The sequence below is a fragment of the Lampetra planeri genome, chromosome 5 (assembly GCF_965212315.1).
Source record: "Lampetra planeri chromosome 5, kcLamPlan1.2.h2, whole genome shotgun sequence".
NCBI classification, from domain to species: Eukaryota; Metazoa; Chordata; class Hyperoartia; order Petromyzontiformes; family Petromyzontidae; genus Lampetra; species Lampetra planeri.
Window position 1 is genome coordinate 2,299,874 of NC_136111.1, and position 13,618 is coordinate 2,313,491.

The 13,618-nt window shown below is 42.3% G+C and overlaps 2 protein-coding genes across 3 annotated transcripts; both read right to left on the minus strand.

Annotated features, from left to right (window-relative positions):
• Positions 1 to 467: 467 nt before the first annotated feature.
• Positions 468 to 8,278, minus strand: ACP1 (acid phosphatase 1). Of its 2 annotated transcripts, none has more exons than XM_078594037.1 (6): positions 8,032 to 8,278; positions 6,421 to 6,494; positions 4,383 to 4,496; positions 3,216 to 3,277; positions 2,086 to 2,191; positions 468 to 1,230 (listed from the first exon to the last, which is right to left on the minus strand). In XM_078594037.1, the coding sequence occupies exons 1-6, from the start codon at positions 8,237 to 8,239 to the stop codon at positions 1,153 to 1,155; spliced, it is 642 nt and encodes a 213-aa protein (XP_078450163.1). In that variant the 5' UTR covers positions 8,240 to 8,278; the 3' UTR covers positions 468 to 1,152. The 2 variants fall into 2 exon arrangements, with proteins under 2 accessions (XP_078450163.1, XP_078450162.1); XM_078594036.1 differs by lacking the exon at positions 4,383 to 4,496 and adding an exon at positions 4,155 to 4,268 and having other exon boundaries at positions 8,032 to 8,269.
• Positions 8,279 to 10,459: 2,181 nt separating this feature from the next.
• Positions 10,460 to 13,428, minus strand: RPS19BP1 (ribosomal protein S19 binding protein 1). The gene is made up of 4 exons (XM_078594038.1): positions 13,242 to 13,428; positions 12,211 to 12,339; positions 11,688 to 11,785; positions 10,460 to 10,910 (listed from the first exon to the last, which is right to left on the minus strand). Exons 1-4 carry the CDS (start codon positions 13,327 to 13,329, stop codon positions 10,782 to 10,784), a joined length of 444 nt encoding a protein of 147 aa, XP_078450164.1. The 5' UTR covers positions 13,330 to 13,428; the 3' UTR covers positions 10,460 to 10,781.
• Positions 13,429 to 13,618: the final 190 nt, after the last annotated feature.

The following is a 13,618-nucleotide window of genomic DNA, read 5'->3' on the forward strand; positions in this document are numbered from 1 at the left end:
AATAAATGGGCTGAGATAATTGCTTTGTGAATTGTCGCACAAGTAAAACATGTGTGCGTGTAAACTTATGATTCCACTGTATAAATGCCAGAGTACAGTATTTTGTAATAGACTGCTGTTATTTCAGTATTGCCACGTTAGTGTGTGCTGTTATATATCTTTACTCATAAACATGTTCACGCTCCAATCAACAATGCGTCTGTGTGGTGATTGTGTGAAGTGAGGTATGCTATACGAGACCTTTTTTACCAGTATCAAGACAACATTTTAATAGACTACCCTATATTTGGCTTCCTCTGTTACGGTATTTACTTTTAGCCATGAGTTATTCCTCTTCTTAGCGATGTTTCCTGCCGAAGCCAACTTAATCTTTCAAAGTTCCCCAGTAACTGCACCACGCCATTTTCTTGCAGCACAAGGGGCAATGTTGACCCGCCATCTTGGAAATACCCAGACTGCTTTGCACGTTTTCAGTTGAAATACTTTTATTCAGCATATTGTAGTAAAATATGCATTTTGATTTAAGCTTATTATAAGCAAATGTTATGACAGTTTGTTCATATATGAATGTACCAAGTGTTGTTGTTTTTTAAGCAATAAAGATAGGATTCCCAGTGGAGAAAGAGATTTTTGCACTGGAAACCGTGGACAACTTAAGGGAGCTGCTGCAAGCCAAATGTGTTTAGTGGACAAAATTGCAGGGGGGCATATGAAGGTGTTTACATTGGGTTGTCTGCAAAGAAGATGCTGTGTTAAAAAAAACTCAAATAGTATCCCTATTCTGCCCCACACTGAGAAGCTTGCACATGTAGTTATGGATTGTTTTAAATGCAAATGTTGCATGTAATAAAATCGGGTGTGTTCCCTGACATTGGCTTCCATTGTTCTGGAGGTTTGGCCATCGTCCCTTTTCGTGATGTGGACTACCCAAGCTCACTTAATTTTCTATTATGGACACAGTTTAACCAATTTAACCAAAAAAGTTTCACCAGAAAACAATGCATATCCATGGACTCGGTAACACCTTGCAACATCATTAAATATGAGAATCAAATCGTTTGAAAGCACAGATTTACATATTAGTTGTTTCCGTTAAATTACGTAGAGCAAGGAAATGTGTGTGTGCGTGTGGTGTTGCTGCTGGTGCAACTCCTAAGCCACGGAGCTGAGAAAGGCCTTGCAGCAGCGTAAACATTGCTGGTACACTTCCTCAAACCCTTCATCGCCACCCTGAGAGAATGACAAAGAATAATCAGCCTTTATAGTTCACAACAACGCTGACACTTTGCATTATTTATTTGCAAAATGATAGCCACATCTTCTTACATTTCATTTTTGGTAAATATCATGTGGTTAAGTTTACCGTTAAACTGTTGCAAGAAGCCATTACTATGCATTTATCGTGATCAATGAGTCGCACAAACATAAGTAACACATAAAAAAAATTCATTTCACATAATTAGCCATAAAACACTGCAATAGACAGACACATTAAAAGTTAGGTAAACATGGGCCTCGGTATCATCTCTTAACACTTTTACGCGGCAAAAAGTTACAACGAACAGTATATATTCTTAGTGAATCACATAAGTGATGCTTGGAATGTATTTAAAGCAAATAAGACCACCCAATGAGAATGGGGGAAAGAAGCTGGGGCGATGCGTTGCGGGTGGAGGAGTGTGGGGGGCGAGGGTGGAGAGAGACGAGGGAGGGTGGGAGAACCATCACGGGGAGAGTGAAGGATTAGGCGAGGACGGGATCACACAATCGCGAATCTCACGCAGTTAAAAATAAACGTGCTGTGCATGCGCACTTGCTCCCGTGTCTGGTCATCGAAAGCACGGATAGTCGCGTCTACGCGTAACATGGAGTCAATGAAACCAGTCAACATTCCGATTTTTTTACCGCAATATATACACAAACAGGACATTTTATGCATCTTTTGTTCACAGAACATGATGCTTTGAGAAACCAGCGATACAGCACGATGCATTTCGTTTACGTTTATCTTATGGAGATGTTGTGGTGCCGCGTGCTGCCTAACAACAACACATCACTCGTTGGCACCACGCATTCACCGCTTACATAGTAGGGGTCCTTGATGATGAGTTGCTTCTGAGGGTCAAACTTCCCCAACAAATCTATGTTGGCCTTGCAGTTGCTCACGTTCTTAGCAGATCGCTGCAGATCTCTGTTAAAAAAAACACACACATACCGTCATCAATTTGAAGTGTACTTCTTCCCACCCTTAAATATTACCGATACACTGTTATCCAAATGCCAAACATTTACACAATGTATGGTTGTCGTTATCAAATACGCGAGTCAACAAGCAAGAGTATAAATGTATATTTTAAATGTATAAGATTATATATCTTCAAGATTACATCCCATTCAACAACTTCAAACACGAAACAAATAATGCTGCAAAGTTAAAACAATGCATCTTTTTCAAACCTCGATTTTCATTTATACTGAGTGAATTACCGTAAAGCACTTTCAAAACTGAGCAATAATACACAAGTAATATCATAATAGGCTATCATCTGAAAGCATACAAAGGGCCATATCACAATAACTGAGTTGTGGACTTGAGTTGTGTCCATGAGCTAGTTGTTCTGCACACACGTGATTAATAATTCTTCAGCCCTAGGAGAGGTAAAATTTAAATCCCTAAAATGTTTTGTAGTTTTGTACAGTTGTTTGTGAACATGTCAAGACAACCTCTGGCTATGGCTGTATACTCAAAATATTTTTCCCGGGAAGTCTGAGCCACCAAGCATCTATGAACAAGACATTCAAGTGCTATTTTGCAATATGTATGAATGCTGTTAATGCCAGTGACTCCAGCAACAGTGACCAAGTGGCAGGGGGGGGGGGATCGACTCTCATAAGCAGAAGAGAATAAAAGTTAAAATGCCTCTGGATATAAACAAAACATTGAGTGCGAAATCAATATTTCACAGGTTCGCACAAAGACAAAGATCCCCTGTATAGCCTTCAACGGAATGTTGGGGCAAGTGCTCTTAGCGAGCACCTATGAAGGCAGGTACGACACACGAGGAGGTGGGCGCCCAGCACCACGGCCGGCCTGCCTTTGTCTCCCCAGTGGAGTTGTTTTACACATCGTATCAGGTACTCATTTGAGGCCGAGTCGACATAGGGGAGGCAAGGAGAAACATAACATTTTGGAGCCCAGATTTGTTTAAACGAACCTGAGATTGCTTTCGTCCATACAAAATATGTAATCAAATGTTTTGAAGTCATCCTTTGTTATCTAAAACAGACACACAAAAAGATTCATTAGTTCATCATCAAACAACTTAAAAAAAAACAGTTAGTTCACTGTCAGTAATGTACTCCCAATCACTTTATTTACAAACAAGGTACCTGCAGAGAAAGTCTAACAAATGATGAAATCACAGAACAAAAGAGACATTTTTTTTTGTCATTTCAATCACCGCCTATAAACCTGAAGGTGTGATCATCTGTCTCAAAAAATGGAGATCACTGTGTGATATTTAAACTGTGAAGGGTGAGGAAAGAGAAGGGAAGAAATAATTGAGTATGAAGTGGCATGAGTGGGAGTAATAGCAAGAGGGGGGAGTGCTTAAGACATCACATCTTGTTATAAAATGGCACACCTGCCAATTTAAATGTAATATCTAAGGTTTAACGCAGTTTCAGATGCTATGAATAAAAGTAAAAACCAAACAAGGAACAAAACCCATGCAATAACATTTCCCAACTTATTATGAGATGTAAATCAAGTACTGTAATTCGAAATCTGAGAAGTAAATACATATTTTGGATGTAAATCTTTCAAGATCCCTCAATGTCATGGCAAAAAGTATCATGTTCTCCACAATCATGTGACCTAACGATTACAGTTTGAATGTTTTGCAATATATTTTAGTCATGAATATGATTATGCTTATGGTTACTTATATATCATTTGTAATTACTTAAGTTAATGTTAAATATTCAGGTATTTTCCCAAGCTCCTAACTTAAAGTTTGGATTTAAATGACTTTGTTACACAATCTTTACGGAAAAGTTACTTTTGCCTTTAGTGCCATTTCACATGCAACATTCTCCTTAGAGTGTTTGATATAGTTAATAGACATCGTGGCACCAAGCCCCTTATTTCGCACCTGCCGGGCGTGGTGGTTGACATTTACATCGTGCTTACTCAAGCAGGCAAGGGCTCGTGAGTCAGGGGAGCTTCCAATGTTCCAGTCACTTGTTGCAGCACTGTCTATCCTCCACTGCATGACGGTCGTTAGAGGGGGGAGAGTGGGTGGGGAGAGTGGGTGGAGAGAGATAGAGCGAACCACACACAGACAGTTCACAGTGAGCTGATGGGAGATGGGAGACTATACCTCTCGAGCAATGTGGTTTGTGGATAACTTGTGCTTTCTTAGGCAGGCTTGTGAGCGATAGTCTGCTGGGCTCCCTGCTTCATGCCCGTAGGTTCCAGCACTGTCAATATGCCACTGCATAATAAGTACCACGTGAGGTGGAAATAAAGTGAAAAGGAAATTACAGAAAATTTTGTAAAGCCACAAATATACAAGCCTTCCTTTTACAACCACCGCATAAACTGGCATAATTTTTATTTTAAACATTGCACTCCTCACTTAAGGTGTTATGAATGGCTTATTCATCTTAAATGCAGATGACAGTGTAGGACAATACAAGAAGTTGAAAAGGTTAACACTGATTTTTGCCAAAAAAAACGACTACATTCTGCTTTTTTAAATCAATTAATTTTCTTGGAATAGCTTAAATAAATCTGGGGAGGGGAAACCAAAACAAGTGTTTGTGGTGGATAGGGGATAAGGCAGAAGTGCTGACACTAACAATAAACCCCTTAACTCATGTTTCTTTAAGCTTTCCTCTTGAAACCCTAAGAATGCTTTGGCTGCCACTGTCATCCGCTTCAAATCGGGTAGTTAAATTCATATTTTTGCATTACTGGTAACTGAAATATAAAAAGGTAGAAAAACAGGTTAATGCACGTATAGAAATATCCAGAGCACCAAACACATGTTCAGGTTTTTTAATTGAGAACAGAAGAAAATTGCCGGAGTGTAAATGGTCAGCACACTGGACCCAAACGGTGCTCACGCTCGCTGGTTCTCCTCCATCTCCCGGCAACGGCAGTTAAAACGACGTGGCATGTTTGATAAATTCCGCCATGCCTGTCCCCCCCCGAAGCAGAATAGTTACACCATAGTTTAACACATAGGCTTTCGCGACCAATATCATCCATAACAGAGGTTTTTGGGGTTAGATCGCATAAATATATAAATGTGTCGTTAAAACCCGCCACCACCCGACACAGCCAACTAATAAGGGTTGTCACATAAACAGAACGTGGCCAATTCGTCACTAGTACAGCACACCGGTGTGTTGGAGTGCCAAGTCACAGCATTTACAATCTGAGTACGACGTTTCACCAGATGAAGCTAGTTGTAATTACTGGCGAAACGTCGTACTCAGATTGTAAATGCTGTGGCTTGGCTCTCCAACACACCAGTGTGCTGTACTAGTGACAACCCTTACTAGTTGGCTGTGTCGGGTGGTGGCGGGTTTCAACGACACATTTATATCTTGACTTAAAGCTTTCATGACTGCAGGAATTCATATTCTTTGGGTCTTTCGGTAAAGCCACGTAGATAGAAAAAATAATAAAAATATCACGACGTTTCGATCGCAACACAAGCAATCGTCATCAGGTGAAAAATTATGACGATTGCTTGTGTTGGGATCGAAACATCGTGACATTTTTTTTTCTACGTGGCTTTACCGAAAGACCCAAAGAATAAGACACATTTATATATGTTAGCGATCTAATCCAAAAAACCTCTATTATGGAGGTACACCATAGTTAATTGGGAGATCGCACGGTATGGGGTAAAGTGTGGGTATGCCCACCTACTCCAAGTGTGGTCAGAAGCACGGAGTGGATAGAATACCCCCTGGAGCTTCCTCTACTGGAGGCTCTTCCACCAGCAGTGCCATGAGTCAGTAATTGAAGGGCTCCAGTAGAGGAGATCATATTAGCAACATGTCCTGCTCAAGCCCACTCACTTGCTTTGATTTTGTTAACAGTCAATGATGTCTCTTAACTTGCACATGCTCCTTTCTTTAATTTTAATTCTAAGCACGCATATCTGCATGCTTTTTTGGCACGGTATTAGACTTTTGTTCAATATTCCTATGTATACGATCCATGTCATAGCAGAGAATATACACAGAGTCTAAACAATTTTAGAAATATTGTGGCATGTTGCTTCATATTCAGTTTGGTTTCCCAAAAAATCTCTCCATCCTGCTGCCGTCCACCTATTTATTTCACAATTACTCTCATCAGGAGGCACCTACGATAGGTAATGACATATTACGGAAACATACCTGGTCGGCAACCCCTTGCTCTGTTACCATCTTGCGGAACACGGCTTCCGCAATAGGCGAGCGACAGATGTTACCTGCAGTGAAAGCACAACGTTTGCCATTAACATTGGGATGCACGTGAGCAATTTTACAGTGTTATTAAGCTCTATTCAAAACCACAAAGCAGTGCGATACATATTCTTTGGGTCTTTCGGTAAAGTCAAGTAGATTATCTACGTGACTTTGAATATGAATTCCTGCAGTCACGAAAGCTTTAAGTCAAGATTCAGTGCGATGCAGGTCCATGAATGTTTATACAACCCTGGAAGGGTGATATGCTGCAAGGGTGTGCCCAAGTTTGGCGTGCCTGATGCGGCAGAAACTGAAGGGCTCAAGTTGCAGGCAATGTGCATCGCTCACTGTATTAAGACAGCTGTAAATGACCAGGAAGCTTGGTGACTATAACCCGGTATCAAATCACACAAATCTAGTCGACTTCAATAACTGTGCAACACGAGTTATAATTCAGAAGTGGCAAAAGCAATGTTTTAAAAAAACTTGTTTTTTTTGTTTCTCAAAATGATGATGCAGTACTCGTCTGGGTTACATTATTTTAAGTTAAACAAATCTATAGGCTGTTATGTTGTCCCTAAACCGGTTTGGCGATTGTAAAGGTCGTGACGAAAAGTAAGAACCCACGCCCGTCAAGAGCATGCCTACGTGCAGCACGAACGTGGCTCACTCACCACTAGGGGCAGGCAGCCATGCACACAGCTGGCCACTGATGACATCAAAGACAAAGATCCCCCGTGTAGCCTTAACAGAGTGTTGGGCCAAGCGCTGTTCGCGAACGCCTATGAAGGCCGGCACGGCACACGAGGGGGTGGGTGGGCCAGCAACCACGCCCGGCCGCCTTTGTGAGTCGACCTAGGGGAGGCCCAGGACCGGTTTAGATAATCGTCACTGGTGTTGGCCATCAGCGGGAATCGAACCCGCGTCTCCAAGTTCGTAGCGCTAACCACTACACCACCGCTCCCCACACCATGACACCGCAGGCACTCACACATCCTGACATTTGGCTTGTGTAAACGACGTTGACTGGTGGTGCATGTACGGTGTGAACTTCTTTCGCGCCGTACGGAGGTGCGGGTGCCACGACCACTTGGAACGGAGCTGTCCCAGCTCGCGAGCAACAGAAGGCCATCCCCAGGGCCTCGTGCTCCACTCCACCATTCACTCTCCTCCAGATCAACCACCTCAAGACAACTCCCTCACACTCCTCCATCACTACCTCACCCCTCCCTCACTCCACCATCGTCACACTCCTCTCTCACACTCCTCCCTCACTCCACCATCGTCACACTCCTCCGTCACCCCGGGGGCTCGGGGAGCAGCGACAAGAAGCCAACCGGGAGGAGCAACCCGCCCGGCGCGCCATTAACGTAGGGAGAGCTGCCACCGGGGGCTCCCCTCGCCACCCACCCACCCACCTCGCCTTCGACTACAGCTGGGGCACCGGGCGTAGTGCAGACGCGCGGTGTAGGGCAAGGCGAGTGTGTAAAGGCGAGCGCCGTGTACGCGAGACCTCCCCTCCCCGCGTTGTTCCTCCTCAACCCTCTCCTCCTTCCTCACCGAGGCAGACGAAGAGCGCGGACGAAGCCATGACAGTGCAGCCTCCACGGGCGATCCAGAATCGAGAGAGCGATACTGCCACCGCACGAATCGATTCCTCAACGTGTCTTGATTGCGTTGTAAACGCAGCAGAAATGACGCGCTCCCCCCACCCCGGTATGGGATGATGGGTGTAGTCGCGGCGGCGTTCACTATTCACGAACGCCATCCGCCGTGCCCGCGTGATTCCAAAAGAATTTCGCCACCGAAAAGAATCGGATTGGAATCGATGACCAGTTGTGGAACCTCGCGCGGCGCGGTTGGGACTGCATCGATTCAGCGATTAGTCGGCACGAATCGATTCGCGGTCTCTGCAATGGGTGAAAGGATTTTTTGTATTGCGGCCCGCAGGCGAAACAGAAGTTGAAAAGTAAATTTTGAATGTCAGCAGGGAAGAAGAACTCGAGAGAGAGAGGCGAGTATGAATCTCACGAGAAACTAAATAAACCTGTTTTTTTTAACTAAGGGCCGTCCATAAATGACGTCAAGCACCTGGGGGGGGGGGGGGTGAGAAATGGGACGTCACGTCAAAATGCACAACTTTTAATAAATATAGACAACACGTTCTAGTTAATTAAATAGACTTTTTAAACAGGTCCCTGCGGGGTGGGCTGGTAGGAACGAATAACCAAAGAATATAAACAATGTATTATTACACTTGTTTAGCCAGGAAAGCCTCACTGAGTCTAAAGGTTTTTCTAGGGTCCTGCCAAGTGTTTGCAGCAGGGGGCGATGTTGCTTCACCTAATCGGACGATACGAAGGGAGAGTTTGATGCCTAGTTCTAGGCTTTAGGCCTAGCTGTAGGCTTTAGGCCGCTGTGAGTTAATTTTTAATTTAAATGTTTTAATTATTAATGTAAAAGCTTTAAATGTAAATGTTTCTATTTAAAAACATCAGGGAATGTAACATTGTTAAACATTAACTCCCTTTCACACACGCGGGGGTACGATACGAAGGAAGAGTTTGAGGCCTAGTTCTAGGCTTTAGGCCTAGCTGTAGGCTTTAGGCCTAGCTGTAGGCTTTAGGCCGCTGTGAGTTAATTTGTAATTTAAATGTTTTAATTAAAAGCTATCTCAGGGAATTATAAGGGAATGTTACACTTGTTTAGCCAGGAAAGCGTCACTGAGTCTAAAGGTTTTTGTAGGGTCCTGCCAAGTGTTTGCAGTAGGGGGCGATGTTGCTTCACGTAATCGGACATCGGACGATACAATCTATTGTAGGCTGGTTCACTTCGTGCCTACCAGTATAAAGGTTTTCTCCTACATCAGAGTGCAGAGCACATTAAATACGCACTACAATGACAATAGTTTAAAGCGATTTGAAGCATGTTTTATTTTCAAAATGGAAATATGGTTTTAGGGAGGGGGGCAGAGCTTTGTGACGTCATATTTGAGGGGGGGGGACTGACTTTTTGTGATGCCGTGACGAGGGTGGGGTCAAAAATCGTCCACAATCGCGTGACGTCATCGTGTGGACATGTATAGCAGCAGCCAAATACTAAACAATGTTTTACTTTACCAAGGTAAGGCTCACCGAGCTATATTAGCTCTTTTTTTCAGAAGCGACCTGGCCACAAATGATTGCTAAACGAAGTGGGCTTATCGTGTATAAAGTATAGCAGCCAAAAAACGATTTTAAACTCAGGTTGCTTATTCTACATGTGGAGGGAACACCCGGACCCGGAGGAAAAAAATCCACGCGACCACGGGGAGACACGCAAACTCCAAATATACAACAGCAGGCGTCAGGGTCGACATCGAACCCACGAGCTCCTGCATACCAGGCGAGGTAGTTAACATCTCATCGCCATTTGCAGGAGTGATCTCGGGGTCACCAATTTTTTTTTAAAAGCTAAAGTACTATACAGCGCTGAAGGAAAATGAACAAAAATATATAGCCCGATGTCACTCGCACTATGGAATTTATGTTAAAGAATAAATTGCTTCCAATATCTCAATAAAAGCAATACGCCAGGGTGCCAAACATTGGCACCATGTACACCGTCCCTGGTTTTGCTTACGCATTTTAAGAGTGGTCTTAAAGTGGTTGTCATTTGTAAATGTTCCAGAATATGGACTCAAGTCGTGTAATAAAAAAAATCGTTCACAATTCCACGAGTAACTTTACAATCCCCAAGTTATAATTGTTTACATTTTAAATACTGTACACTGCTCGACTATTCATCATACAATATGGACGAGACAAAATATGGAATTTAGCTAGGTTTTCACTTCACATTTTAAATTAACCTCTACCATTGATTTGGTGACCTACTCTTCAGAGGCATGCTCCCTGTTGGCATGAGGGGGGGGGAATAGCTTTTGAACTCGGTAGGAGGAACTGCAGGACAGAGAATCACCGAAGAATTTGCTGGAAACAAAAAAACATCGATATTTACAATTTATTAAAACATGTATTCGACATTTCAAAAATATTTTATCATTTTAATAAAAACTGATAAACTTATTACATATGATCCATCGAGTGGTTTTCATTATAAGAGGGGGGTTCAAACTTCTGGGCCATATATTGTTGGATATACCAGGGAATGGTGTTGCAGCTTTCATCTATTTTGAGTATACTCAAAACAAGTGGAACATTCTAGATTGCTTTGTCCTTTATTTATTATTGGGAATGCATGAAACAATAACTCGGGTACTGAATGTCCAATACCAAGAGAGGGAGAAAACAAATCTAACAAAAACACATTTATTTGCCAAAATATTCCTTTTGAAACGTCCTGAATAATGCATCAGAAAAGAGACTCTTCTTAATTGTAGGCTTCTTCCCATCTACAGGTTTGTCTTTGGCTTTTCTTCCTCGGTTTTGCGCCAGGATCTATAAAATACAAAAATGTATAATATTGTTTGCATAGCGGTGAAGCGATTTCTTTGAATTAACAAAATGTATTCTGTAAAAACACAATCCATTCAAATACATAAAACCAGTGACAATCGTAACAATGCATAACCATCTCAGTCTGCATATGAGGCACATTAACTTTTGCTTATTTTGGGTTATTTGAATTGTAAAATCTGGGAAAAAATAACGGTAGGATTACTAATCAAACATTCACCACAAATTACTGACAGCAGCTGAATATTTCATGGATGATTTAACTTGCGTGCTGTTCAGTATACAGTATTTAAAATTGTATTCTTTATTCATGTGTTTAGGTGGTCCAAGAAGAACAAATAGAACATTGTGTCCATCATTAACATGCAGTGACCGACGTGTGGCTGGGCTTAAGCATATCCTTTACCTTTAATAACGAAATAAATCAGGTATAGTGAGCAACCGTGATAGCATTGGATACGCCAATTGAGTTCTAAATAATTATTTTTAATTTTTTTATTAAAGAAAATCTAATTTTTACATGAGGCATTTCTCCCACCTTATTCCGTCACATTTGCAAGCCAGGTTTTAAACCAAAAACAGCATCTTAAGGCTAATTTTCAATTGGCTTCACTGAGAAATAAAACTAAAGCCAAGTAAAATAAATGCGTTATTTAAATAACACAACCTCCGTTGTTATTGATGACTCCTTAAAATGCATTCATTAAATGTGTCGGTCACTTGCCCACAATGTGAACATTCTAGAGCCCTGGCGAGTACCTTTTGTGTAATTTTTTTTGTAGAAGATGACTGGTTCTTCAGCAGGTACTGCAAATTCGTTTTATAGGGATTGGCATTTTGTTTGCGTTTATATTCCTCTACAAAAAAAACAAAGTATCACATTAACGTTTGCAAAGTTATGTACGTTTCATGCAGTAGAAAATCGCACATCCAAACATCCAGCACATTATACCGACGACACCTCTACTCCATCGGATTATGGGCACGTGACAACAGCGAGCGGAGTCAATTATACTTTGTTTTTTTTCGGTAAAGTCACGTAGGTAAAAAATTAAAGTCATTTTGCTGTGACGGTACCGACAAAACCAAAGAGTATGAATCCTTGCGGTCACGAAAACCTCAAATCTAGGCTGTCAATTGCCATATTGTTCCAAGTGTAATATTGCTACTGATGTATAGAAACCCACATTAGATTATATTCCACATTTGCAATCCTATCACAACTTTTGCAATCCCCATTCACAGGAAACGTGATTGTCATGACAATATAATGCAAACTTACCGATGGCAGATTTTACACTTTTATTTTTTACTGTTGGTTGGTTACGCATCCGTTTCTTTTGTAGTTTCTTATTGGTTTTGCTTTTCTTTGCAATGCTTTGAACTGAATGTTCAGCAGACTTCGTTTTTCCTAAAAAAAACCACACACACCAAAACAAACATAACATTCTTCAAAAGTTAGTGTTGTATACGAAAGGGCTTGCCAGGAAATTCACATTTAAGATCCGCAAGATCCTGAATACACTTCTAAAAATTATCCACTCCCCTAACCACCTTTGTAATAAACTTTTAGCCAACAGTAGCCGTCCTCAAACTTGCCCCCATACTGACGAAATATGGAAGAATTTCTATACCTGGTGGCAGGAGGAATGCGCACCATCCCAACCCTGTTAATCGGAGATGCTTCATAACGGACACTGCTTGTTCGTCATGGAGTGCTGTGCCTTAAGCTGTATGGATTATATACAATACTTAAGGCATCGTATCATAAAGTACCCGCAGTTCTATTGAAATGTACATTTTTAAGAAAATAGTGCATAGTTGTACTGTACACGCATCCAGAGGTTGAGAGACAATAACCGCTTATGACGATGGCGTGGGGAATCCTTAATCGAAGCGGTTACAAAAATAGACCCCACTATTTAAGCACTGCCAACCAAAGCCTCCCCATATGGTTACATTGTAGCAAACGATTGGAGCGGTACCCACAGCCGCACACAACACGATGCCGAATCCAGTACCAACACAGCATGGCCCCACATGTACAGGATGGTCCAAATGTTTAATCCACCCCCCCAAAAAATTTGACCGCTAACATGTTTTTCCTTTGAATATTAATTTCTGTTTTAGATAACCCTTAGATTTAAAAAAATAATTAAGTCCAGATAATTAAATGTGGGTCACAAGACATCCGGACCACCCTGTAACAGGCCACGTGGGTGGCACTGCTCAGGCGCAGCGTAGGCCCCGTGGCCTTCTCGTCCGAGAATGAGAAGGCCGCGCGGGGGGGGGGAGAAAGGCTCCCTTCCTCACCCTTGCGCGACGCCGTGGTGACCCGCGGGGCCGCGTCGTCCTCAGCCTGCAGCAGCTCCAGGCCGCGACGCACCAGCGCGGCCGACATTGCAGCTTCTCTACAGCGGCTGAGCGGGTGCGGGGGATTGTGGGAGGCCGGAGGTACCGCGGTAATTTTCACCGCCGTAAGGGTCCGCGGCGAACCACGTGGTCCACTTTCAAGGGGACGATCTGAATATTTACATTTGTATTGGAGGAATCCGATGAGCTACCAAGCTTTTTCACAGATGTTCAGAAGGGGCACGAGGTCAGAACGTTACAAGAATAAAAAAAAACCCCAACATATGTGAAAAGTATAGGAAAGGTAAACAAATTATTTTAAAAAATTCAAGCATTTT